The 25,827-nt window shown below is 47.7% G+C and overlaps 1 protein-coding gene across 1 annotated transcript in view; it reads right to left on the bottom strand.

Annotated features, from left to right (window-relative positions):
* The window catches only part of LOC147436581 (Plastid-lipid associated protein PAP / fibrillin family protein), a 138,748-nt gene that overhangs the window by 45,285 nt on the left and 67,636 nt on the right, over positions 1-25,827 (bottom strand). Inside the window, exon 7 of the mRNA XM_086489452.1 lies at positions 14-106. Coding sequence (XP_086345578.1) covers positions 14-106 — 93 coding nt within the window. The remainder of the gene's footprint in view (positions 1-13; positions 107-25,827) is intronic.

Below are 25,827 nucleotides of genomic sequence, written 5' to 3'. Positions count from 1 at the left end.
ACCTTCACTTCACCTGTGAGCTCCATACTAACCGCCACTTTCCAGATAAATATTGCAAGTCTGCAGAGTTTTTCAGTGGATTTGTAGGTATAAGCTCTTCAATAACCTGTCATTGAATTACCAGACCATATCAAGTTTGGACTGCCAAACGCATTCAGGTACAGCAAAGAGAAAACTATTCTAATGTTAAAACTTGCATATTAGACAGGTGGCTTTGTCCATGGAAACCTATATAAGAAGGTGAAGAATGGGCACTTGGTTTAGCCTGGTCTTGAAACAGTGGGAGAATCAAATGGTATAAAAATTGTGACTGTAACTAGCGTTTGTGGAAGATAGTATGCCATGTTTCAGCTGGAAACAGAAAAGGAATTTTGGAAAGTGCATGTGACCAGATGCGAAGTCCTTATATTTTTTTTGGTGATTGAAAGAGAGTTTTGGTGAACAGAAAATAGTTATACTTTTTGTGCATCATTCTGGGTTTTTCCTGGGACAGCAAAAGCAACTTTTCAGTAGGGACATAATGTAGCCATGGCATCCTAGCCCACATCCTTGTTAGAGTTTTGGCATCTCAAGTGAACTTCCCAAAGTGATCCCATTATTTATTTTGGCTTTTAGATACTTATTTTACTTATTTGTAAAAGATTGGGCAGGGCAATGTACTCAGGTGGGTATATATGTGAGCGACCCCTTGCCCCCATTGTACATAACATTCACTTATTCATTGCCAAGGTTGGGATCCTTACGAGTTGGGAAAACCTCCAAGATACATGATGAGCTAATGATGGAGAAGGTCCAGGTGATGCTCAAATCACAGCTAAACTATATGAGGGATGACATCAGGAAGGAAATGCACGCGAGCGCTAAGAGCTACAGGAACTCCATGTATGGAGACATGATGAGAGAACTAAGGAGAGAGATCCGGGGGATACAGAATGAGGAAATTCAGATCTTGAAAACGGAATTACGAAACCTAATCAAGGCCGAAGTAAATGTAACAGAATGCGTTATGCAAAAGAAACTCGATGAGGCAGTAGCAAGTTTTGAAGCATGGAGAACAAATATGGAAAAGCACATGGGGGAAAAAGATACAATAATCGAGGAGCTAAAAGGAGAACTTGCAGCTTACAAATCTGCAACTAAGGACAAGGGAGACGACCAACCTTCGGTGCTGAAGGAGCTCGAGGACATGAAGGATCAGATGAAAGCTCTACGGGAAGGAGATGAACAGAAATCGAAAACGGCATCTTCATGGGCGGAAAGTCTTTTTAAGACACAAGAAAAGGTTGATGAAGCAGAGAAATGGATTGAGGATGCGAAGAAAGGGAAGGCCCAGATGCCTGAGACCACACCTACCTCCACCATTATTAATATGACCATTGAGGAAGAGCAGAAAAGGAAGAATCGGGCTCTGCATGTGCGGGTCACAGGAGTCAAAGACAAAGAGAATGTAGATGAAGAAGTGAAGGAACTGCTACAACGCATGGGCATCACAGAGCCTACTCACACAAGTGCATGGAGAGTGGGCAAGAAAGGAATCGATGAGAAGGGAAGCGTAAAGGATAGGGCACTTACTCTCCACTTCCCGAATATAGAAATAAGGAAAGAATTTCTAAAGAAGAGGCCAACTCTTAAGAAAACCGGTATTTTCCTGGGAGATGACCTTACATTGGCACAAGTGGCACACATGCAAGAGTTGATGCCAGAGATCAGGGAAGCAAGAGAAAAGGGGAAAATCACCTTTTATAGAGGAGGGAAAGTAGTGGTTCTGGAAAAGCGCTTATCATGACGGTGCGAGACCTATGGGGCGACGCTCCGGATAGTAGCGTGGAATTGTAATGGATCATATAGGCTAGATGTAGGTGCCTTTGCAGACAGCTTTAGGGACACAGACATAGTTTTCTACTCAGAGACACACCAGATACCGGGACAGCTTATGCCACATATGAAGGGTTATTTATGGAAAACAGCTGGTCGACCAGACAAGAGATCTCTACGGGGTAGCCGGGGTTCAGGAGGAGTAGCAGTCTTATTTAAAGAGGAGCTGAAACCACTACTACAGATTATCAGGAAAGATGAGCAAGCAAGGTATATGTGGGTGAGAATGAGAGCCGAGACAGGTAGATTTCTATATATCGCTATATGCTACTTCCCTCCAAGTACATCAGTCTACTCCTCACCTAAAGGACAGTCCCCTTTCTCCATATTGAATAATGACATATGGGAGTTCTCTAGAGATGGAGACATCGTTCTCTTAGGAGACTTTAATGCTAGAACGGCCAACTCTCAAGCAGTATTCTATGATACTTCTGAGGAAATGCTCAGAGAAGTGGATTTATCACAGAGGGGGCTTACTAGAAACTCACAGGATAAAGAACACACTGAATATGGGAGACATCTCATGGAGATGGCAACTATACATGGTTTAACCATACTTAATGGTCTAGAGAATTTCCCTTTATCTGGAGGATTCACATGCTTCCCGCACAGGCATGGGGCCAGTACTGTGGATTATGACATGACTTCACCAAGCTTTATTTCTAGTATCGAGGACTTTAAGGTGGGACCCAGACCGGTTGGGATTGCAGTGGATCATGCTCTCTTGACCTTATCAATCTCCTTCCAATACAATGCCTCTCAAGTACAAAGGAAGAAGACACACACAAGATATACTTTCACGCCAGAGACTGATCCAGTCTATGTGGAAAAGATCTATAATAGGATGTGGGCAGCCGAGCCAGTATATACTATAGAGGATATTACTTCTCAGTTAACAGAGATACTACATGGAGCAGCACAAGAGGCATACCCACATACTCAACCTGATTAGAAGAGAGGATCTGGGAACATGCCTCAAAACAGTTGGTATGACGAGGAATGCAGAGAGACGAGAACCCAGGTCCAGAAAGAGCTTACACTTGGGATCATCACATATAAGCAGTCTCGGATTGCTCTTCCGCGTATAGTACGTCGCAAGAAAAGGGCATTTTTAGCCAAACTGGAGAAGGATTTATATCAACTCTTCTTGAGTCAGGACTCACATGAGGCCTGGCGTTTATTTCACGAGCACTCACTGCCTCCGACGATTACTTCTCCTGAGATTTGGGGTCAATATGTAACATCATTATATATGGTATCTGGACAGCCTCCATTGCCAGATCCGCTAGAGCCATGCCATGCTACTAGTACTTTCTTTACTACGGAAATGGTGAAAAAAGCCATTGATAAGATAAAGACAAGAAGAGCATATGATCATGATGGTTTAGTAGTAGAACATTTGATCCATGCCAGGGATCTACTTTCAGAAGTCCTTGCTCGTCTGTTTAATCGGGTCATGTGTTGAAGGATTACTTGAATCTTGGAAATTATCTACTATCGTACCTATTTTCAAGTCACGGGATCCTATGATACCCGGGAACTACCGTACCATTACGGTAGGTCACACATTGACTCCACTCTACGCATCCATTCTTGAACAAAAATTGAGTAGATGGGCAGAGAATGAGGACATAAGGGCAACAGGGCAAGCTGGATTCAGGAGGGGTTATTCCACTTTAGATCATATTCTTACGCTCAGAGCCATTATTGAGGAAGGAAGAGCAAGGGGGAGAAGGATGTATTGTTGCTTTGTGGATTTTTGGAAAGCTTTTGATACAGTACCAAGGGCCAGATTGATGCGCAGGATGCAAGAGTTAGGGGTCCCCAAAGAGATTATTTGGGGGATCATGGCCTTATACGGGTCAGTAACTGGTTATGTACGTACTCCAGAAGGGGATTCCGACATTGTTCATTCCACCGTTGGAGTAAAGCAGGGATGCCCACTGTCCCCTACTTTATTTGGTATGTACATAGATGAGGTATCAGATTACATAGATAGAGAGGGTGACAGAGGTGCTCAACTTGCAGGGTCATGGATCCCTTTGTTGTTGTATGCAGATGATATTGTATTGATAGCAGAATCACCAGATGGAATGCAGAGGCAGCTAGATGCATTACATAAATTCACGAAGGACAATGGACTGTCGGTAAACTTGGGTAAAACCAAAGTTATGGTGTTTAACACCACACCGCAGTGGGTTAGGAGATCGGCACCTACATTTGCATATGGCCAGGATACAGTAGAGTACACAGATGCATACACATACCTTGGTGTGGTATTAACAGGACCGAAGTTTACTCTTAAGAAAGCAGCGGATGCTAGATTGTCCAGAGCCTCTGCGGCCTTGGGAGGGTTGGAGAGGATGTGTTCACAAGTGCACTTTCAGAAACCACGAACAAAACTTTGGCTCTTTGATACTGTGGTGTCTTCGGCTATGCTTTACGGGGTCCAGATTTGGGGACCATCTGTGGATCAGGATAATTGGAAGTCAATGGAGAGACCTTTGGTATCTATGATTTCCCGAATGATTGGAGCCAAGGCCTCCGTACCACACGCGATTACCCGAGCGGAACTAGCTGTCCCTCCGATAGAAATTGAAGCTCTTACCAGATCAATGTCCTTTATACATGGTTTGTGGGATACAAATAATTTCCGATATACTAGACTGGCCCTCGAATCCTCTCGACAATTAGCAATGAAAGGGGATACATCATGTTGGTATGCGCAGCTGTCCTCGTGGTTTCAGAGACACGGGTTAAGTATGGAAAGATTACCCCCCTTCCAATACTCTCTTGAGGCTCCATCACTGGCAATTATACGAACGGAGATCAATAAAATCATCCGTCAGGATCTTACACAGTTGGATACTAAGAGGACATGGGTAGACCCTACACAAGAATTGGGCACGAAGATGGCCGACTACAAAGAAAACTTCCTACAGCTATCTGAAGATGGATTTGTGATTCGCCCGAGCTACATGGATACCCACCTGTCTCATGGTTTGAGATGTGCTATTGGTCAGATTCGTACATCCTCACACCAGCTGGAAATTGAATTTGGCAGATTTAGGGGAATCCCACCTGAGAGCAGAATTTGCAAGTTATGCGGAATGGAGCCGGAGATAGAATTACACTACATATGCCATTGCACCGTATACTATGAGATACGTGGGCGTTTCCATTGCCTATTTAAAGTAGGCTTTGGACCTCTAGATAGAGTCGTGCAATACCAAGATCAAAGATGCTTAGGCTTGTACCTACTGGAACTACATCGGCATAGGGATAATCTAATGAGAAGACAAAGAGCATTACAGCCTCAGAGGCAGATCACAGATTTCTTCGGATCGAGAGAAGCAGGAGTGGAAGGAGAAGCAAGAGGCCAGCAGCCAGCACAAAGGCCTACCCACATTCATACCAAAGGCACCCTCATTGACAGGGCGATTGAGCTTAGGAAATCGAGACGACCACGACCGAGATGCAGAAGCACGCTTCACCGGAGGAGACTACAACAAAGGATTAGAAGCATTCTAGCCAGACACCCAGAATGCTCCTAAGAAGTTTATTTAATACTTTGTATTTAGTTTTTCACATTTATTTTCACACTTCACACTTAGTACTTTAGTACTAAGGTCCCCAGACATTGTAACAGATTCACCACTTTTGTATCAGTTTGGTCTCATAGGTCATTCTGGCCTTTTGAAGACGTTAATATAACATTTCATTTCATTTCATCTCATCTCTCTCTCTCTCTCTCTCTCTCTCTCTCTCTCTCTCTCTCTCTCTCTCTCTCTCTCTCTCTCTCTCTCTCTCTCTCTCTCTCTCTCTCTCTCTCTCTCTCTCAGGTCACTATGATTCTGCATCGCTGACTTTCAGAGCCTTGGTGGAGGAGGAGCTGCACCGAGAAGAGCACTTGAGGAGACCCTCCCTCGTCGCCGGCACAACCTCCTCTTTCGGAGTTTCAAACGCTACTCCACCACCCCCTCTGTCGCTGCCCATCGTTGCCCTAGTTGCTGTCTCTAGCATTGGCAGCCGTCGCGATCTCCTTGGGCGGCGTTGCTATTCTCCTCCACGCCAGCGTTTTAAAACATTGCCTGACAAGCGGTCCCTTGGTGTGGAGGCGGTTGTTGGGGTGTGTGACACATCCGCACCACCACAAGTGAGAACACCCTCTATTTTGGAAGCCTATACATTTGACATCGCTGATTAGGTCATCAGATGCCCTCTCCCAACTCTATAAAAGAAGCCAAACTACACAGTTTGTATCCCCTCATTAGCCATCATTTGCACCCAGTTCGTACCCATCATTTGCATGTATCATTTGCTCTTAATCTAATCATGATTTTTCATTAGCATTAGCGTTAATCTCTCTTAAAATTAACACTTTATTTACACAATGAATGGTTCATTAACTTTTCCGCCATAGACGCCATTCCTTTCAGTGGTATCAAAGCCGACGGTTCTACACCTAGGCCTATTACTATTGCATTAGTGCTCTCAATAATCCCTACAATCTAATCACCACTTGGACATGAGCATGCTCCAGTACCCTTTGGTAATTAGGTGAGAAGAATATTGCGCTTTGTTTTTTTTTTGGGTTATAATTCGTGTACGTGCGTGCAATTTATTGCTTTTGCATATCAATAATTAATTAAGCACCGTTTAGGGTTTCTTATTAGTGTATTCTATCTTCCAATAAAGCTCAATTTTGAGCTAAATTAGGTGCATCATCATTCATCACTACATTCCTTACCACAATTGAGCTATTGTGCTAGTGAAGAGCTCTTTGCACCAGTTTCAATTAGAGCCATTAATCGGTGGATTTTGAGGAAATTAGAGCCCCTAATTGCAATGCTACTTTTAGGTGTGTGTGTGTGTAGCCTCCTAAAGCCTATGAGTCCAAGTTTATATTCTCTAATGTTAGATTTATACACGTGCAACAAAAGGGTGTGGTGCTGCTACTTTGCTATTTTAAGGGTGTTTACAATTCACCTTGGCCATTGAGCCTCTCATAGGAGTGCATTCCCACACTAGCCCCGCTTGCTCCAAAGAGCTTTTGGCTCTAAGCCCTTGCTTTGCACCCTTTCCCACGAGTAGCCCGGTTCCTCCAAAGACATTGAGCTTCAAGGACTAAGGAAGACATCAAGTTGAGCTTCAATAGCCTCAAGGATCCTTTTTCGTCACAAGGCATTGAAGCTATCCAAGTAAAATTTATAGCTTCAAAGCTCGAGCACACTTGCAATTTATGTGATATTCAATCTCAAGATTAGCAACAAACGTGCAGGCACCAAGCCATGCACTTGCACAAAGCTATTTCCACATTCGCATTTTGCACCGACACAAAGCACGACACTTGGCTTCATGAAAGCAACCTTTGCGCAAGGATCAGACAATGCCCGACATCGGGTAAGACCATCAGATCAGACACTGCTCGACATCGGGTAAGACCATCCTCACCTGGAAAAATTTGCACAAAATTGATTAGTATGCCATGCTGCCACCGACATTTACTTTTCTCATCTTGACGACACATTTGGAGGGGAGGAGCATCAACTACAACAACAATCTGCAGCCGACATCGGCAAATTTTGACAATTTGCAGTAGGACTTTATCTTTGACAAAAGCCCCATTTGTATTTTGTGTTGACCTACCAATTCTCTAAGGGAGGTGCAAATCTTTCCGATCCTACACCCATTTGACAATTCGCTGGGGAGGACAACTTTGTACTTTTGGGTGCTACTATATCACACACGGGGAGGCTTGTTGGGGTGTGTGACACATCCGCACCACCACAAGTGAGAACACCCTCTACTTTGGAAGCCTACACATTTGACATCACCAATTAAAACATCACATGCCCTCTCCCAACTCTATAAAAGAAGTCAAACTACACACTTTGTATCCCCTCATTAGCCATCATTTGCACCCACTTTGTACCCACCATTTGCATGTAGCATTTTCTCTTAATCTAATCGGGATTTGCCATTAGAATTAGTGTTAAAATCTCTCTAATTTCTCTTGTAATTAACACTTTATTTACACAATGAATGGCTCATTAACTTTTCCGCCATAGATACCATTCCTTTCAGCTGTGTTGCCTCCCTTCAGACAATGTTTCAAAATGTTGTCGGTCGGTTCTACTCCCCTTGCCAAAATGTTTCAATACGCTATCTAGGATCCTCGCCCATGGACCTTGCTTTACATAGCCTACTGACAACGTTTCAAACGCTACGAGTGGCTAGCCACGGAGGCTTGGAATTTGATAAGGAGCAGTGCCGTGCTTTTGGAGCGGCTTGGAAGAGGCGAGGAGGTTGGAGCTCAAGAGAGGGCATAAAAACACAGATATTGCGGAGCTGCTTTGGAGTAGCAGAGGAGTAGACCGGCTTGGAGATTATTTTGCGGCTTTTGGAGTGCGGGAGGCACTTACTACCAGATCTTGCAACTTCAACATTGCCCCCCGTTGCTCTAGCGCAAATAACAAATTGAACGGCAAATAATTACGCCCATTGAAACTTGAATATGCGACTCGGTTTCTCACGGAAAGGCTTATGGGACATTGTTGACGGCTCAGAGCCCCATCCTACAAGGGATCTTAACAACAGGTACACCCGCCTTCAAGATGATGAGTATCTCAAATCGTGTGTTGATTGGGATGCTGCTATTTTAAAAGCAATGTCAACCATTGCGGAATCTCTTACAAAGGACATTTCTCCAACCATTCAGACTTTGAAGACTGCCAATGATATGTGGTTCAAGCTTGTTGGAATGTTTGATCGGGATTCTACAATGCGAGCAGTCACCCTTCTTGGACAGTTATTTGCCATCTAGTTTCCACGAGGAAGTTCCATGCAATCATTTCTTATGAAGGCTGAAGTTATTCATGATCAACTATCGGCTATGAAAAGTGCCTTGACCAGTACTCAATTAGCTGCTTTGGTTCTCACGAAATTGTCTGTGGCGTATGATGGTCTCAGCTCTTTTCTCATTGAGAAGGAAGTGTGTTGATAACTCAAGGCAAAATTCAGATTTCTAAGGAAGGTGTGGAAGCACTTGTTGCTTCGAATTCCAGAGAGAAGACCAAGAACCGTTGTTACAATTGTGGAAAGCATGGTCATTTGTCTAAAGATTGCAGATCCAAAGGCAAAGACAAAGGTTCTACAAAGGACAAAGGTAAAAGCAAGCACCATAAGGAAAGCAATAATAGTGACTCAGGGAAGGACAACAAAGAGGCTGCAGGTGTAGAGGAGTCTACACTGACAAGGACTCCCGCCTTCTAGTCACATGGAGACCAGTGCCGCCACCAGCTTCAGCTAGAAAGAGGCTTGTGAGTGGTAGAGAGGGGCAAACAGTGCTCCCTATAATAAATTTGGACCCTTGTGTTGGAGTTCAAGTTATCGGTGATTGAACACATGGGTTGGAGTCCAAGGCACATGCATATGGGAGGGAACCAATCAGACATATCTAAAACACTATGGATGAGTGCACCAATCCATTGTTGTTGGTCGGATTATGGACAGGATGTGTTATTATCTTGGAGTACTTTGGATGTGATGTGTTCACAGTTCACAAATGGGGATTCTTGGACGAAGTGTGGTCTACAGTTCAAAATTTCTAAAAGGCAACCGATGCTCAAGATGGCATTCTTCTAAGATACAAAGTTGCGGGTAGCAAATCCGAGGTGTATCCAGCATGACAGCTGTTGTTGGGGTGTCCATGGTAGCTTCTTCATCGACTTGGTCTCACTATTTATGTCCACTATGAGCTGCAGAGAGCGCGTTAAGAGTTTTGGCATCTCAAGTGAACTGCCCAAAGTGATCCCATTATTTATTTTGGCTTTTTGGTATTTATTTCACTTATTTGTCAAAGTCTGGGTAGGCTAATTTACTGAGGTGGGTATATATGTGACCCCTTGCCCTCATTGTACGTCAACATTCAGTTATTCATTGCAAAGGTTGATTCTCTCTCTCTCTCTCTCTCTCTCTCTCTCTCTCTCTCTCTCTCTCTCTCTCTCTCTCTCTCTCTCTCTCTCTCTCTCTCACAGGACCTGATTCAGCTGGATACCAAAAGGACATGGATAGAGCCGCCACAGGAGTTGGGCACGATGGCTTTCAACATCACATGTAACTTTGGTCCCATAGGTCATATTTGACCTCCGAGGACGATAATAAAATCTATCTCTCTCTCTCTCTCTCTCTCTCAGGACCTGATCCAGCTGGATACCAAAAGGACATGGATAGAGCCGCCACAGGAGTTGGGCACGATGGCTTTCTATAGAGAGCATCTTCTCCACCTCACACGAGATGGGTTTGTGATTCGACCCAGCTACATGGACACACATGTTTCATGGTTTGCGGTGTGCCATTGGTCGGATCTCGAGATTGAGACTGGTAGATTCAGAGGGATACCAGCAGACAACAGGATATGCCACTTATGCCAACTAGAGCTAGAGACAGAGCTACATTATATATGTCATTGCACAGTGTACTATGAGATATGGGGCCGTTTCCACTGCTTATTCAGAGAGGGTTTCGGTCCTTTCTCTAGGGTCATGAGTTATGAGGATCAGAGAAGTCTTGGGCTATATCTACTTGAGTTACACACATATAGAGACACTTTACTGGGGAGAGATAGAGAGAGACAGTCCCAGAGACAGATTACAGATTTCTTTTCACTAGATATGGGACACCCAGAGGAGAAGCCATCACTGCAGAGCTCGGCCCACACTCATTCGACCACTACCGGCACTCTTATCGACCGAGCACTAGAGCTACGGAGATCCAAACAACCACGATTGAGGAGAGGGGCTACACGACATCGACGGAGACTATAGCAGAGGATTCGAGCCATATTCTCTCAACATCCAGAGTGCAGATGAGGATGGATTCTAGTAGTAGTATCTTTGTTCTAGTTCTTTTGTACCCAAACATGGTATTAGATTCACCATTTTGTAACAGATTGGTCTCATAGGTCACTTTGGCCTTTTGAAGACGTTAATATAATATTTCATTTCATTTCTCTCTCTCTCTCTCTCTCTCTCTCTCTCTCTCTCTCTCTCTCTCTCTCTCTCTCTAGAGAGAGAGCATCTTCTCCACCTCACGGGGGATGGGTTTGTGATTCGACCTAGCTATATGGACACGCATCTTTCTCATCGTTTGCGTTGTGCCATTGGCCAGATACACACGTCCTCACATCAGCTCGAGATTGAGACTGGCAGATTCAGAGGGACACCAGCAGATAGCAGGATATGCCGCTAATGCCATCTAGAGCCAGAGACAGAGGTACATTACATATGTCATTGCACAGTGTACTATGAGATACGAGGCCGTTTTCATTGTCTATTCAGAGAAGGTTTTGGGCCTCTATCTACTTGAGTTACAGTTATGAGGATCAAAGATCTCTTGGGCTATATCTACTTGAGTTACACAGACATAGAGAAACTTTACTGAGGAGAGCTGAAGAGAGACAACCCCAGAGAAAGATCACAGGTTTCTTTACACTAGATATTGTACATCCAGAAGAACAGACAGAGGAGCAGCCAACAGTGGAGAGGTCAGCCCACACTACTGGCATTCTCATAGACCGAGCATTGGAGCTAGGGAGATCTAGACGAACCCGATGGAGAAGAGGAGCTCCACAGTTTTGAAAGAGGATACAACAAAGGATTCGAGCCATACTTTTTCGTCGTCCAGAGTGCAGATGAAGATGGATCTCTACTTCCCTCCCATATTGTCTACACATTGTATTGCTTAGTTCACACATTTCACACCTTTCACCTTTCACACCTATCAGCTAAGTTTAGGATTCGGCAGTATTTATACCCCCCCCCCCCCCCCCCCCCCGCACCCGCGTTGCTGACAGTCGCCCCCTTCGCGCCACCTGCCAGCCCTTCACGCTGCTCACAGCCTCCCGCTTCCACGCCATGGTCTCGCTCCATTGGCCTGCCCATTGACATGGTCTCCCTCCATTGGCCTACCCATTGACACCTTTTACATGGCCTCCCCAGTGGCTAAAGCCCACCTCCCTCTCAACATGAAATTCTCGATCACCAACAAGCGGATATCAACACTTGAGGCTGAAGTGAAAGAGTGGAAGAAAGAGATGGATGCAACCTTTCTGTGAAAGACGGAGGAATGGAAAGAGGAGAAGAGGAACCTATGCAAAAGGATTTCTCGCAGCGAAGAGCAGGCGGCTTCACAAGAAGCCACAATCCGAACTCTCCACGGTGAACTTGCAGCAAAAAGTGGATGGCTTGAAGAAGGCGAAATTCAGCCATCCATGATGAAAGAATTGAATACCGAAGTTAAGAGAGAAGTGGAAGGAGGGACGTAGTCTTGCCCCCCAAAGAGCCTTGCTTCTGGAGAATTAATTTGGTGACACAATCTATGATTTCGCAATCTGTCTGCAATCTAATGACAAATTCCCAGCCCATACTAGAGCAACATACATTAACACTGAACTCTAGAGCTTGAGGAAGCTGACCAAATCAGTCCTGTTTCAACAAACGTTAGCTCGCTACTGCTTGCACTCAACCCCCCCGCCATCGCATCCTCTCCCCCCCCCCCCCCCCCTTAGCTCGCGCGGCCCAATTCCACCCCCCGCGCGCTGCCCACTGCCCCTGTTCCTGCTCGCACACACCCGTGCTGCCGCAGCCCACCCACACCCCCCGCTGCTCGCGCTTGCTGCCCCAGCCCGTCCCCTCCTCATTTGCCTACCCTCGAGCCCCTTTCGGATCGCTGCACCTACCCGCCCCTTGGCCTCAGCCCTCGTCCTCACCCCCCGGCTCTTGTTTCTCTTTTCGCCTTCCGCTTGCCTGTAGGCTGTTTTTTCAGCTTGCTGGTATACGCCTCGACACCAACGCCCTTATCCTTTCAGCAGCAGACAGAGAATGGCGGCCTCTGCTCCACCTTAGAGGGACTCCACAGAAGCCCCCTCGCCTGACAACGCGGAGCCGGCCCTTCGACTTTCTCTTTCGCCATAAGAGCAAGCGAGCTTGATGGCCGAAGTGGAGCGCTTGCAAGCCACTTCGGTTATCTATAAGATCATTGGCACTCGGCCCAGTTGGGGCGAGGTTCTACGATTTACTACAGGCCCGCCTTCTCTTTGATGTGGGCAAGATCACCGATGTCCAGATCCTCGGGAGAGGGTACTACCAGCTCGAGATCGAGTCTGCAGATATGACGACAAGGTGATTTCGATGAGCCCACTCGGCATCAGAGCAGCTCGAGCCTACTTCCGACGTTGGCATCATGGTTTTCACCCTACTACAGATGTGCTCGAGGAAGAGGCACACTTGCCGATTTCGGTCTGTTTCCTAGGCTTGAGACGAGAGTACCATCCCCTCCTACCCAGGATTGGTTCCATGTTCGGGACAATTCTGGAGTCTCCACGCACGACAGCTTCAGTTGTGGCCAAGGCCGCAGGTCTACCTACTATGCGGGTTCTCGTTCGTGACACGCACTCACTCCCCAAGGTGGTACTGCTGCCTAGGGTGAGTGGGGGATGGATCAGATAGAGTGTGGAGTATTCGGGTCTCCCACACCAGTGTTTCATCTACAGACAGATGGGCCATATAGCAATGGCCTGTCCTCGCAGGAGACCTCGACCCACAGCGCATGCGTAGCCTCCCAAGGCTGAGCATGCCAAGCAACCAGGTACAAAGGATGCACAGGTTGCTACTTCGACAGAGACCAGTGAACAGCCAGCTGATGGTTGGCAGAAGGTGCCTGGCCGCCGCTGTCGAGGGAGGGCTCACCCCACTGCTCCTCTTGGTGGCCGACCTGTTGCGGCTCAGCAGCACTGGGTTCCAACTGGGAACCGTTTTGACCCCCTTCAGCAGGGTCTGCCTGAGGAGGCCCCGTTCACTTTTGTTCCTCCACCACTACCTCCTCCTCCCTCAGCCGCTGCCACCCTGCCTCCCCCGCCTCCTCCCCCCCTCCACCTTCGCCCCCCGCCCCTCCTCTCTCCCCGATGGGACCCACAGCCTCGTCTCTCGACCCTTCCGCCGCCACTCCTCATACGCAAGGTACAGGCCACGCTTCTTCCGCGAGGCGTTCTCTTGGTAGTGCTTTCGCTACGAGCTGTGTGGCTCGTGAGGGACAGCCCTACCTGAGGCCACCTTTTTTGGTGCTCACTTCTCCCTTTGCAGCGGTCCCCGGAGGACTCACCAGCTTTGACATTCGCAAACGTTGGGAGTTCTTCGACTACAGCTTCACTCGGTTTCTGGGTGATTCCTCTCCGGACTTGGAGGAGGCCAGTTTTCGAGTCCACGTCCTCTTTCTTGCAGCTAGAGGCAATGAGGCCCTGTTTCTCCTTTCCGTTGTGTGGTAGGGATATCACAGAGTGGACCCAGCACACAGTCCTTGACTGGCTCCAGACCCAAGCTACCTAGTTCTCACACCACACAGGGACTTAGCAATGACAGATCTGGTGCAGACACTCTGGCCTCTTGCCAAGTTCAGCGTGACACCTCCTGATGAAGCGAGTTGCAGGCACATTGTGGTGCATTTGTTTGCTGACACTCAGTGCCCTCCATGTTATGTTTTTGTGCATGAGGATTCTTGGACAGAGGATGTAGCCCTTCGGGCTGCACGCTCGGCTTAGGCCTGGGCGGGACAGTCACTTCTTGTGCGCTTGTCTAGAGGTTGTTCGAATGCGGATTACTCCGCATCCAAACCGGCCTCATAGATAGCGAGGTTGGCTGGTGTTGCAGCATCTGTTTTCTCTCACAGACTCCATGAGGATCATCTCATGGAATGTGCAGGGATTAGGAGGGTCCCAGTTTCAACGTCAGAGGGGTCGGTTGCGTCAGGAGCTGCAGAGATTCCTTGTGGGTGGTGAGATTGACATTCTTATGCTGCAGGAGCATCATCTTTGTGAGAGCCGCATTCGGCGTAGTGGTCAGATTTTGCGTGGTCACTATGAGACTTTTTGGTCAGCTGCTTTTGGACCTGGAGGCATTCAAGGTGGGGTATGTATGACCATTGCGGACTCTTTGCAACAAGCCATTGTAGACAAGGGGATTATTGTACCAGGCAAGGCTTAGTGGATTACTATACATGTTTAGGGTTGCCTGATGGGCTTCCTGAATATTTACGCGCCCAATGTGGCGAGTGCACGTGCAGAGTTTTGGGCTCACATTCCAGAGTCTCTGCCGCAGGCAGAGCAATAGTGCATTGGGGGAGACTTCAACATGTTGGAGGACCCAACTGACAGGGTTGGAGGTAGCCATACTACTGTGCATGGAGATGAGTTGGCAACTTGGGAGAGGTTATGTATGACTGCAGGTTTCAGATGTGTGGCAGCATTCTAGCTTTGTGAGGCCACCTGAAGCATGGCCTTCTCTCGTTTGGACCATCGAGTGGGAGGAGTGAATCTATCTCGGATAGATCGCTTCTACACTAGTGATCACTTCTATGACTTGGGAGGGATTGTTGGCATTTTGGCTGGGACTTCCTTTTCGGACCATGCACCGGTGATCCTCGCAGTGACTGATAGGCGGAGGAGGGGCAGCACGATGCTACGCATCCCAGAGAGGGTCTTGCTAGACTCTGCGCTCAAAGAGCGAGTGGAGGCTCTTTGAACAGAAAGCTTAGACGTACAGGACTCTCCTGCTGGCAGAGTGGCCTCAGGACTTGCTCTTTCTTCAGGAGTCTTCGGCTCGCCTGGCTGCAGCGAGAGAGGAGGAGCAGCACCTCCGACGGGGCGTTGCTTCCTTGCAGAGGATGCAGGAGCAACATCCAAACAGTCCTTGGTTGGAGGAGCAGTTACAGGAGGCTCGCCAGGAGCTTGTCAGCACAGAGGAGAGGCGCCATGAGTTTGCTTTCCATCGTGAGGCATCTCAGTGGACCTAGGTGGGTGACAGAGTGACAGGCGCTTTCTTTGAGGCAGTGGGACCTCGGCATACGCATGCCAAGGTCAGTCAGTTGAGGATGCCCGACGGGTCAATTGCTTTAGAGCCAGAGGACATGCGTGCAGTTGCTATTGACTTTTACCGTGATTTAGTGTCTGCAGAACCCCAGACAGAGCGTGAGGATGCATGCAGAGAGCAGGTGTGGGCACAGATGCCTTGTCTTGTGATTGAGGAGATGCGTCAGAGGCTTGAGCTGCCTCTTCAACTAGAGGAGCTGCACACGGCTCTTAGTGCACTCCCGCATGGTAGCTGTCCAGGTGAGGATGGCTTGACCCCGAGCTTTTTCTTGGAGTACTGGGACTTGCTTGGCTTAGATGTTTGTAGTGCTTTTCAGTACATTTTGCACACAGGTGAGATGCCTGACAGCATGAGTGAGGGCCTAATTTACCTCATTCCCGAGAAGGGTGGCTCCTTGGATGAGACTCAACAGTGGCGCCCCATCACCATCCTCAACTCAGCTTACAAAATTCTTGCCAAGGCTCTGAGTTTGAGGATTCGGCCACTTCTAGAGAGCCTTATACATGGGACTCAGACAGGTTTTGTCAAGGAGCGTAGTATCCTTGACAACATCTTTACTTTTTGGGAGGCTTCTGCCCTCGCGCAACTCCCTAGTGAGGATTTGGTGATTCTTCTTCTCGATTTTGAGAAGGCCTACGATAGAGTTGACTGGGATTTTTTGGAGGGCACTCTACGCAGGATGGGCTTCTCAGATGCTTGGATCAGAGGGGTGTCGGCTTTGTACAGACGGGCGCACAGTCAGGTGCTTTTACTAGCCTTTTAGCAGGAGGTAGAGGTGATCGTTTCATGCTCTACGCAGGATGGGCTTCTCAAATGCTTGGATCAGAGGGGTGTCGGCTTTGTACAGACGGGCACACAGTCAGGTGCTTTTACTAGCCTTTTAGCAGGAGGTAGAGGTGATCGTTTCATGCTCACACAATTGGTCAGACAGGGCTGCCCTCTTGCCCCCTTCCTCTTTCTGTTCTATGCTAAGGCAATGAGCAAGTTTTTGGTTTCACAGCAGGTTGGTTTACGTGGCTTAGCGCTCCGTATTCAGGGAGATAAGCTACTGGACGCTGAGTTTGCAGACGACTCAGCCTTGTACTTGGATGGCCAGGAGGCCAACCTACACAGGTGTGAGCAGGCTCTAGAGACTTTCTATTGTGCATCTGGTGCACTGATCAACTGGAGAAAGACTGTGGATTTCTTGGTTGGTAGTGCTCCTATGGCAGATTGGATGCCAGGTGAGGGTTTCAGGTGGATTCCCCTAGGGACTGCAGTTCGGTACTTCGGCTGTCAGGTTGGTTTGGACTTGTCTTCCGAGCAACAGATTGCTCCCCTCCTCCTGTCTATCAAGAGGAAGTTGTTACATTGGAGCTCCGCACGACTTTCTTTGGTAGGCAGAGTTGTAGTGGCCAACCAAGTGTTGTTGGCTACTATGTGGTACATCACTTCTTGTTGGATCTTCTCGAATTCTTGTATTAGCCAGGTAGAGAGGCTGATCAGGAACTTCCTTTGGTCAGGGCGTGACACTCAGATAGCCCACGCCAAAGTGGCATGGCAGGTAATCACTCTTGTTCTCAGGGAGGGTTGCGGATCATAGACCAAGCACAACAGAGCAGAGCCCTTCTTGGGAAGTTTATCATCAAAGGACTTCTTCCAGGTGAGGAGCCCTGGAAGGAGTTCTTGCTCCAGCAGCTTAGTGCTAGGGTGCCGCAGGCTGGAGGCCCATGGCGATCCTCGACTCGATGGATTTTCACAGAGATGCGTAGAGTTGGCTTGAGCAGGAGACTGGAGGACCACTTCGCTATGAGTCTGCTCCGTTCCTCGAAGCAACTGCGACGAGGCCTGGAGCAGCGTCAGCCTACTTGCACGGAGGAGCGCCTGAGACAGCCCCTTGTTTGGAACCCCATGGTTAGCACTTAGAGAGGCCACTTGGTCGGTAGTCAGCCTCATGTATCCTGGGGTCCCATGGCACAGGGTCCAACACACTCTCTAGGTGACTGGTTATAGTTTTCAGGCTTGTCAAAGGAGCTTCACGGCATTCAGCTACAGGCCATGAGAGGGATGCAGAGCATGTGTCAGGACATCGCAAAGGCGGTACCAGCTGAGTGGCTCACACCTCTCAAGTCAGCAGCGCCCAGATGGATGGGAGCCTTCACGCGACTTGAGGTTCTCATCTCAGTTCGGGCTTGCTCAAAGACTATACCCTCCCTGTTTTTCGAGCTACGGGGTGAGGGACGCTTACACCGAGTTGCAGTAGAGACCCCGCGGTGGCAGAGTGCTGTTTTTAAAGATTCACGTGGTGGGCATTCGTGGGAGGACTTGTGTCATAGATCCCGACCCAGCAACTCTTTAGACTGGCCATTGGAGACTGTAGGCTTGGGAGAGCTGTCCACTTGCACAAGTACAGTGGGATCCTGCAAAGTGGCTGTGGAGGGACCCTTTCTCCTCTATAGACCATCCAGGTGTCCCTTTCTTTCAGTACACTGTTTGACTCGGATGTCACATACTGGCTGCACAGAGAGAGGCTCGTCCTGCTGCAGCACTTCATTGGCAGGAGGAGGGTCTCACAGCTGAGTTCTTGGAAGCTTTTTGGGAGAGGTTGTGGGACTCCAGATAGCCGAGACGAGTCACTTTGTTCCGATGGCTGGTTGCACACAGAGCTATAGCAGTTGGGAGCTGGCTTGTACATAGTGGTCTCTCGCCCGCATGTGTAGCTTGTGACCATCTTGTGGAGAGTCATCGTCACTGTCTTTGGGACTGTCCTTTGATCCAGCAAGTGTGGCTTCGTGTCCTTCGGCTAATGCCAGCTCTTTCAAACTGCTCGGCAATACACTTTGGGGGCAGCTGCTTGGTCCACTCTGACGGGCCCGACACTTCAGTTTGAGATATCTTCCACCAGTAGGATAATAGTGATGCAGGGGGGTCGACCTACACTCCAACCTGCTACAAAGCTTACTCCACACGAGTGGTGCAGTGAGAGAGAGGAGTGTTGGGAGCTCATCAGTGGCCTGACACTTTGGTTCATCTAGCGGGCCCGCTGCTTCCGCATCTTCGAGGCTCGCCCTGTACCACCAGCAGAGACTATTCGGGATCTTTGGCTAGAGCTCATCCATACTCTCAGAGGATAGTTCGAGAGACTCCAGGGCAGTTCCGACCGCATGTGGGAGCGCAGAGAGGCTTTCCTTCGACTCTGGCATCTTGGGCCTTCTTTCACCATGGTCCAGGGTGTGCTCAGATGGCACTACCGTCCACCTGTGTGGCTCTTCCCTCCTCCCATCTCTTGATCTAGCCTCATTGTACATATGTTGTTTTTTCATTGGGAGAGTCTCCCCATCATGATTGTTATAGCCCTCTCTTGCAGAGGAGGTTGTAGCCCTATGGACAGTTTTCATTAACTGATAGAAGCATCTTTTTCTCGTAAAAAAAAAGATTTGAATACCATGAGAGAAGAAATATGGGTTATCAAGGAAGATGAGGAGAAGAATTCATGGGCTACGGTCATCTCTGCAACACAAAAGAAAGTAGAGGAGGCCGAAAAATGGATTGAGGTCACCAAATAAGGGAAAGGTAAGGAAGCTCCTTGTACACCCACTCTTATTAACATGACCCTCAAAGAGAAACAAAGGAGGAGGATGCGGGCTCCACATGTGAGGGTAACCGACCTCAAGGAAATAAACAATGTGGAAAAAGAGATCACAAGCATCACATCCATGATGGGGGTGGACAAGCCTTCACACACAAAGGCATGGAGAGTGCGCAAGAAGAGTGATGGCCCGAATGAATCTTCAAAAGGGAAAGCTCTCATACTACGTGTCCCCTCCTTGGAAGAGAAGAACGAATTCTTGAAAAAGAGGTCTACTCTAAAGAAGACAGGTATTTTCCTCGGTGATGATCTCACTCTCTCACAGCCTGCCCATATGAGAGAAGTAATTCCAAAGATTACGGCCACAAGGGAGAAGGGAAAGACCGCCTTTTACAAAGATGGTCGGGTGGTGATTGTAGAATGGCGCTCTACATGACGGTGTGAGACCTATCGGACCACAATGTTTCCTTTGAGAACAGTTTCAGAGACAGGGACATTGTTTCCTTCTCAGAGACTCATCAGGACCCTGGACAGCTTATGCCACATGTGGTGGGATACAGATGGGAGACAACCCACAGGACAGTCGCGAGATCTGAGCATGGGAATACAGGTTCAAAAGAAGTAATAGTGCTATTTAGGGAGGAGTTACAACCACTACTACATATTGTACGAAGAGATGATCATGCTAGATACATGTGGTGAGGCTGGGACACGGGCCGATTTCTGTACATTGTCATATGTTACTTTCCCCCCAGTACGTCAGTACATGCTACATCCAAAACACAGTCGCCTTTCTCTATACTAGATAATGATATATGGGAGTTTTCTAGGGATGGTGATATCATCCTCCTGGGGGACTTCAATGCCCAAATGGACAATTCTCAGAAAGTCAACACTTCAGATGAGATGCTTAGAAAGCTGGTTGTGGGTGAGCTGGGGCTTGACACATGTTCATATGATAGACAGCAGACGGAGAATGGGAGATACCTCATGGAGATGACGACTACACATGTGTTAGCCATACTTAATGGTTTACAACGATTTTCTGGAGTAGCCGGTTTCACGTGCTTTCCTGCCAGTACAATGGACTATGTTATGGCACAACCGAGCTTTATTCCCTGTATTCAGGATTTCATAGTCAGAGCTAGACTGGTGGGCATAGCAGTGGATCATGCTCTTTTGACATTGTCCGTTTCATTTCACTATAGTACAGCCCAGACATCAGGAGGCAAGTCACATACTCGTTATACATTTACACTAGAGAATGACTCAGTTTATACAGAGGAGATATATAGCCGTCTATGCACAGCTGGTCCTGACCTCTTAGTGGAGGATTGCACCACTTTACTGACTGAGACATTGCATGGTGCAGCATCAGAGGCATATCCACACACTCAGCTGGGTCGAAGGCGACATTCTGGGAGCATGCCCCAGAATAGTTGCTATGATGAGGAATGCAGAGATGAGAGCCCAGCTTCAGAGGGATCTTCTTTTAGGAGTCATCACTTACAAAGAGTCTCCGATTGTTTCCTGGCGCCTTGTGCGACGGAAGAAACAAGCTTACTTGGAACAGATGCGGCGAGACTTGTCTCAGTTGTTCTTGAGTAGAGACTCAAGAGAGGCAGATGTGTGGGGCCAATATGCATCATCGTTATATACGGTTCCTGGACAGGACCCCCTTCTAGATCCTACAGAGCCATGCCCACCTACCAGCTCCTTGTTTACCACCACTGAGATGGTAAAGAGAGCCATTGACAGGATGAGGACCAGCAGGGCATATGATCATGATGGCCTAGTAGCAGAGCACTTTATACACGCTAGAGATATGGTGGCACAGGTTCTTGCAGTGTTGTTCAATCGTGCCATATGTGAGGGGTTACCGGAGACTTGGAGGTTGTCTACTATTGTGCCTATCTTCAAGGCAGGTGATCCTACAGAGCTTGGGAATTACCGCACTATTTTGGTTGGGCTCACATTGGCACGGTTGTATGCATCCATTCTTGAGTAGCAGTTGAGTAATTGGGCAGAGGGTGAGGGTGTACGGGCAAAGGGCCAGGCCGGTTTCAGGAGGGATTTCTCCACTCTTGATCATATTCTGACACTCAGAGCCATCATTGAAGAGGGCAGGTCACATGGGAGACGGATTTATAGCATTTGACATGGTACCGAGAGCTCAATTGATGCGCAGACTACAGGAGATGGGGGTGAACATAGTGTTGATTTGGGGGATTATGGCTCTATACACATCAATGATGGAACATGCACGTACCTCGAAGCGGATATCTGATTTAGTTCACTCCATTATTGGGGTGAAACAGGGTTTCCCATTGTCTCCTACTCTATTTGGTATGTATATTGATGAGGTGTCTGATTACATTGACAGAGAGGGTGATAGAGGTGCCCAGCTGGCAGGGACGCAGATCCAATTGTTGTTATATGCTGATGATATTGTGTTGATCTCTGACTCACCAGAGGGTATGCAGCGACAGTTAAATGCATTACACAGTTTTGCAGAGGATAGTAGATTGTCTGTAAACCTTGGTAAAACCAAGGTTATGTGTTAGGTGCAGCGGAATGAATGTTGTATTTTCTCAAGATTAGTGATCTTTATTGCTCAAGGTTCCTTTTAGTTCTTAGGGAAAGAGAGAGCTTTCCGTCTTGTAGAGTGCTGGTCACAAACAAAGTGAGTGGATATTGTGCGTGCAATGAATGAGACTGAGAGAAGGAGAGAGAAGAGATACGACACCCGAGACGTTGTAAAACCCTCCTCCGAAGGCCCCACTCTCGTCGGTGAGAGTGGTCTACTTTGATTGCACAAAGGTGTACAATGCGAATGCAATGGACTGATGCAATGGGACTATGCCGATGGCGACGACGGTGACGACGACGACGACGACGATGGTTGAAATCTGAGATCTTCTAATCGCTGAATTTCGGGACTGCTTCGGTGGCTGAAAATGATTGTTCTGGCTGCGTTTTCTTGGCTGAAAAATGAGGTTTCTTAGGGCTGAAAACTGATGGTCTTTACGCGCTGAATCTGCTACACTTTAGGTGAATAATGCCGGTCTTAATTTGCTGCTGAAATCCAAAAACGCCACAGGCTGAAATTGGTCCTTCTGTCGCCGGGGCTCTGCAAATGCAAAAACGCTAGGCTGATTTGCTGTGTCGTGATGACGCCGGGGCTGATCTGCTGTGCACAAATCGCCAACGCTGATCTGATGCAAAACCGCTAGGTCTTCTGTGGAGAAAACGCCAGAGTAGTCGCGGCGGTTGGTCTTGCTGAGAAGTTGCCTGTTGAGCAAGGTGCTCCTACTCCCTCTTCTGCCAGAAAGTGCTAACTTGGGTTTGCTTATATATTAACTTAGCAAAATTGCCCTACCTACTTTTGTTGGAAAGTCACTTAAAAATAATAAGTGAAAATCCCAATAAATAGGAAAATAGGCTAAATGCACTAGAAAATTCCCCTAATTGATGCTAATGGATTCTGATGGGAATTCCGATGATCATGCTGTGTGCAACCGGAGGATATGCATCTATGCTAAGTGACTAGGCATGCACGGTCTACGAATAGACTCACAAAAGTGCCAGATCACTGCTAATCTAGACTTGACCGAACTGACTGAACCCTGCTGTGGTGTAGCTTGTCCACGGACACATAGGGTTGGGATGTGTCACGTGACATTAGGGTGTTTAAGTTTTTAACACAACACCACAGTGGATCAAGAGATTAGCACCGACTTTCACATATGGTCAGGAGATTGTAGAGTATACAAATGCATACACTTACCTTGGGGTTGTCTTCACTGGGTCGAGGTTTTCTTTGGGGAGAGCAGAAGAGAATAGACTGACTAGATGTGTTCGCAGGTTCAGTTCCAAGAACCTCGAACACAGTTATGGCTCTTTGATACTTTAGTAGCCTCATCTATGTTGTATGGGGTGCAAATATGGGACCTTCTCTAGGCCTTGATGGTTGGAGACGTATGGAGAGGCCCTTGGTATCTATGATCTCATAACTGATCAAAGCCAAGGCCTCCGTACCCCACGCTATCATTTGAGCAGAGCTAGATGCCCCTTCTATGGAGATTGACGCTCTTACCAGATCAGTCTCTTTTGTGCACAGCTTGTGGGATACAACTAGAGACAGATAAGACTAGCCCTTGAATCTTCCAAACAGTTAGCTCTTTAGGGGGACACTTCATGCTGGTATGCACAGATGACATCATGGTTGCAGATGCATGGCTTCCCCATGGACAGGCTACCCCCTTTCTAGTACTCTCTTGAGGCACCCTCGATGTCTCTTACACGAGTGGAGATTACTACTCATTCATCAGGACCTGATCTAGCTGGATACCAGAAGGACATGGATAGAGCCGCCATAAGAGTTGGGCACGAAGATGGCTTCCTATAGAGAGCATCTTCTCCACCTCACAGGAGATGGGTTTGTGATTCGAACCAGCTACATGGACACACATGTGTCTCATGGTTTGCGGTGTGCATTGGTCACATACGCACATCCTCACATCAGCTGGAGATTGAGACCGGTAGATTCAAAGGGATATCAGCAGACAACAGGATATGCCGCTTATGCCAGCTAGAGACAGAGATAGAGCTACATTACACATGTCATAGCACAATGTACTATGAGATACGGGGCTGTTTCCACTGCTAATTCAGAGAGGGTTTCGGTCCTTTCTCTAGGGTCATGAGTTAGGGTACGGGGGACCTTTCCCAAGCCGTTGGGCGCGTTTTGTCTATGGTGGTCGATTCCAAGCATAAAGGGGTGCGTTTAATAGCGATAAGCGAGACCTACCTACAGCATAAGCATCGGCGCAATCGGCACTTCACAGACGTAGATCTGCTGCAAACTATGCCATCATGTGTAACAAAGCAGAGGGTGAGTAGCACAACTACCCCAAGCCCATTTCTGATACTTTGTTGCCAGCGCGAATCGAGCACAAATCCGACGGTCACGACTTCGTTTGGACTGAGGTAACCGTCAAGCAACCAGCGCTCAGTTGTCTCACAAGTGGCGCTCTTATATATTTAGTTTTGGGGTAGGCGGGTCCAATCACTGGGATCCGTCCCATTATTCGACCCCGTACCCTATGAGGATCAGAATTGTCTTGGGCTATATCTACACACATATAGACACTTTATTGGGGAGAGATAGAGAGAGACAGTCCTAGAGACAGATACAGATTTCTTTTCACTAGATATGGGACTGCCAGAGGAGCACCCATCACTGCAGAGCTCGGCCCACACTCATTCGACTCCTACCGGCACTCTCATCGACCGAGCACTGGAGCGAGAGGGGCTACACAGTATCGACGGAGACTACAACAGAGGGGCTACACAGTATCGAGTCTCGACGGAGACTACGACAGAGGATTTGAGCGATATTCTCTCGACATCCAGAGTGCAGATGAGGATGGATTCTAGTAGTAGTATCTTTCTTCTAGTCCTTTCTTTTGTACCTAGACATGGTATTAGATTGACTATTTTGTAACAGATTGGTCTTCATAGGTCATTTTGGCCTTTTGAAGACGTTAATATAACATTTCATTTCATTTCATTCTCTCTCTCTCTCTCTCTCTCTCTCTCTCTCTCTCTCTCTCTCTCTCTCTCTCTCTCCAGAGAACATTTTCTTCGACGCACAGCAGATGGCCCAGCTATATGGATACACATTTATCATATGGGGTGTGGTGTACTATTGGCCAAATACGCACATCCTCACACCAGCTTGAGATTGAGATTGGCAAATATAGAGGATTTCCGGCTGAGGCCGGGGTATGTCGTGTATGCCATAGGGAGCCAGAGAGAGAGCTGCATTACATTTGTTATTGCTCCGCATACTATGAGATTCATGGGCGATTCCATTGCTTATTCAGGGAGGATTTTGGACCACTTTCCAGAGTTATGGGATACTAGGATCAGAGATGCTTGGGTCTGCTCTTCCTTGAGTTGAGGAGACATAGAGAGTGCTTGTCGACGCGACCAGAGAGACAGACTCAACGGCAGTTCATGGACTATTTCAAGCCAGCCATTACCACTAGCATAGTTTTTTTCGGACGCTTACAGCTGCCCAGCCACCCGTCCGTACGAGTACGGGTACGGATAGAGTATGGAATGGCATTCCGTACGGCTAGCCAACAAAAGTCAAAAATTGGGGCAAATTTTAATGGGTTGTGTTTTTTGGCCGCGCGAGCATTATCGACTCTCTGTTTATTGTTCGTAGCTCTCTGTATGGTGTATGCAGGCACTGCAAGCATAGTTACCAGGAACGGGAAACCGGAACGGGAATGCGGAACAAAATGCCATTCCCTGTTACGAGTACTCATGTTTGAAACACGGAACGGGGATTCGGAACGGGAACTTGGAATGGGAACGGGAAACGGAGACCTGAAAACGGCCATTCCCTGTTACTAAGTCTGCAAGGACTTAAGAGAGCATGAGAGTTGA

The sequence above is a fragment of the Adiantum capillus-veneris genome, chromosome 18 (assembly GCF_014529385.1).
Source record: "Adiantum capillus-veneris isolate H3 chromosome 18, ASM1452938v2, whole genome shotgun sequence".
Taxonomy (NCBI): Eukaryota; Viridiplantae; Streptophyta; class Polypodiopsida; order Polypodiales; family Pteridaceae; genus Adiantum; species Adiantum capillus-veneris.
The sequence above is the reverse complement of the archived record's forward strand: the minus strand, read 5'-3'. Positions and strand labels throughout refer to the sequence as shown.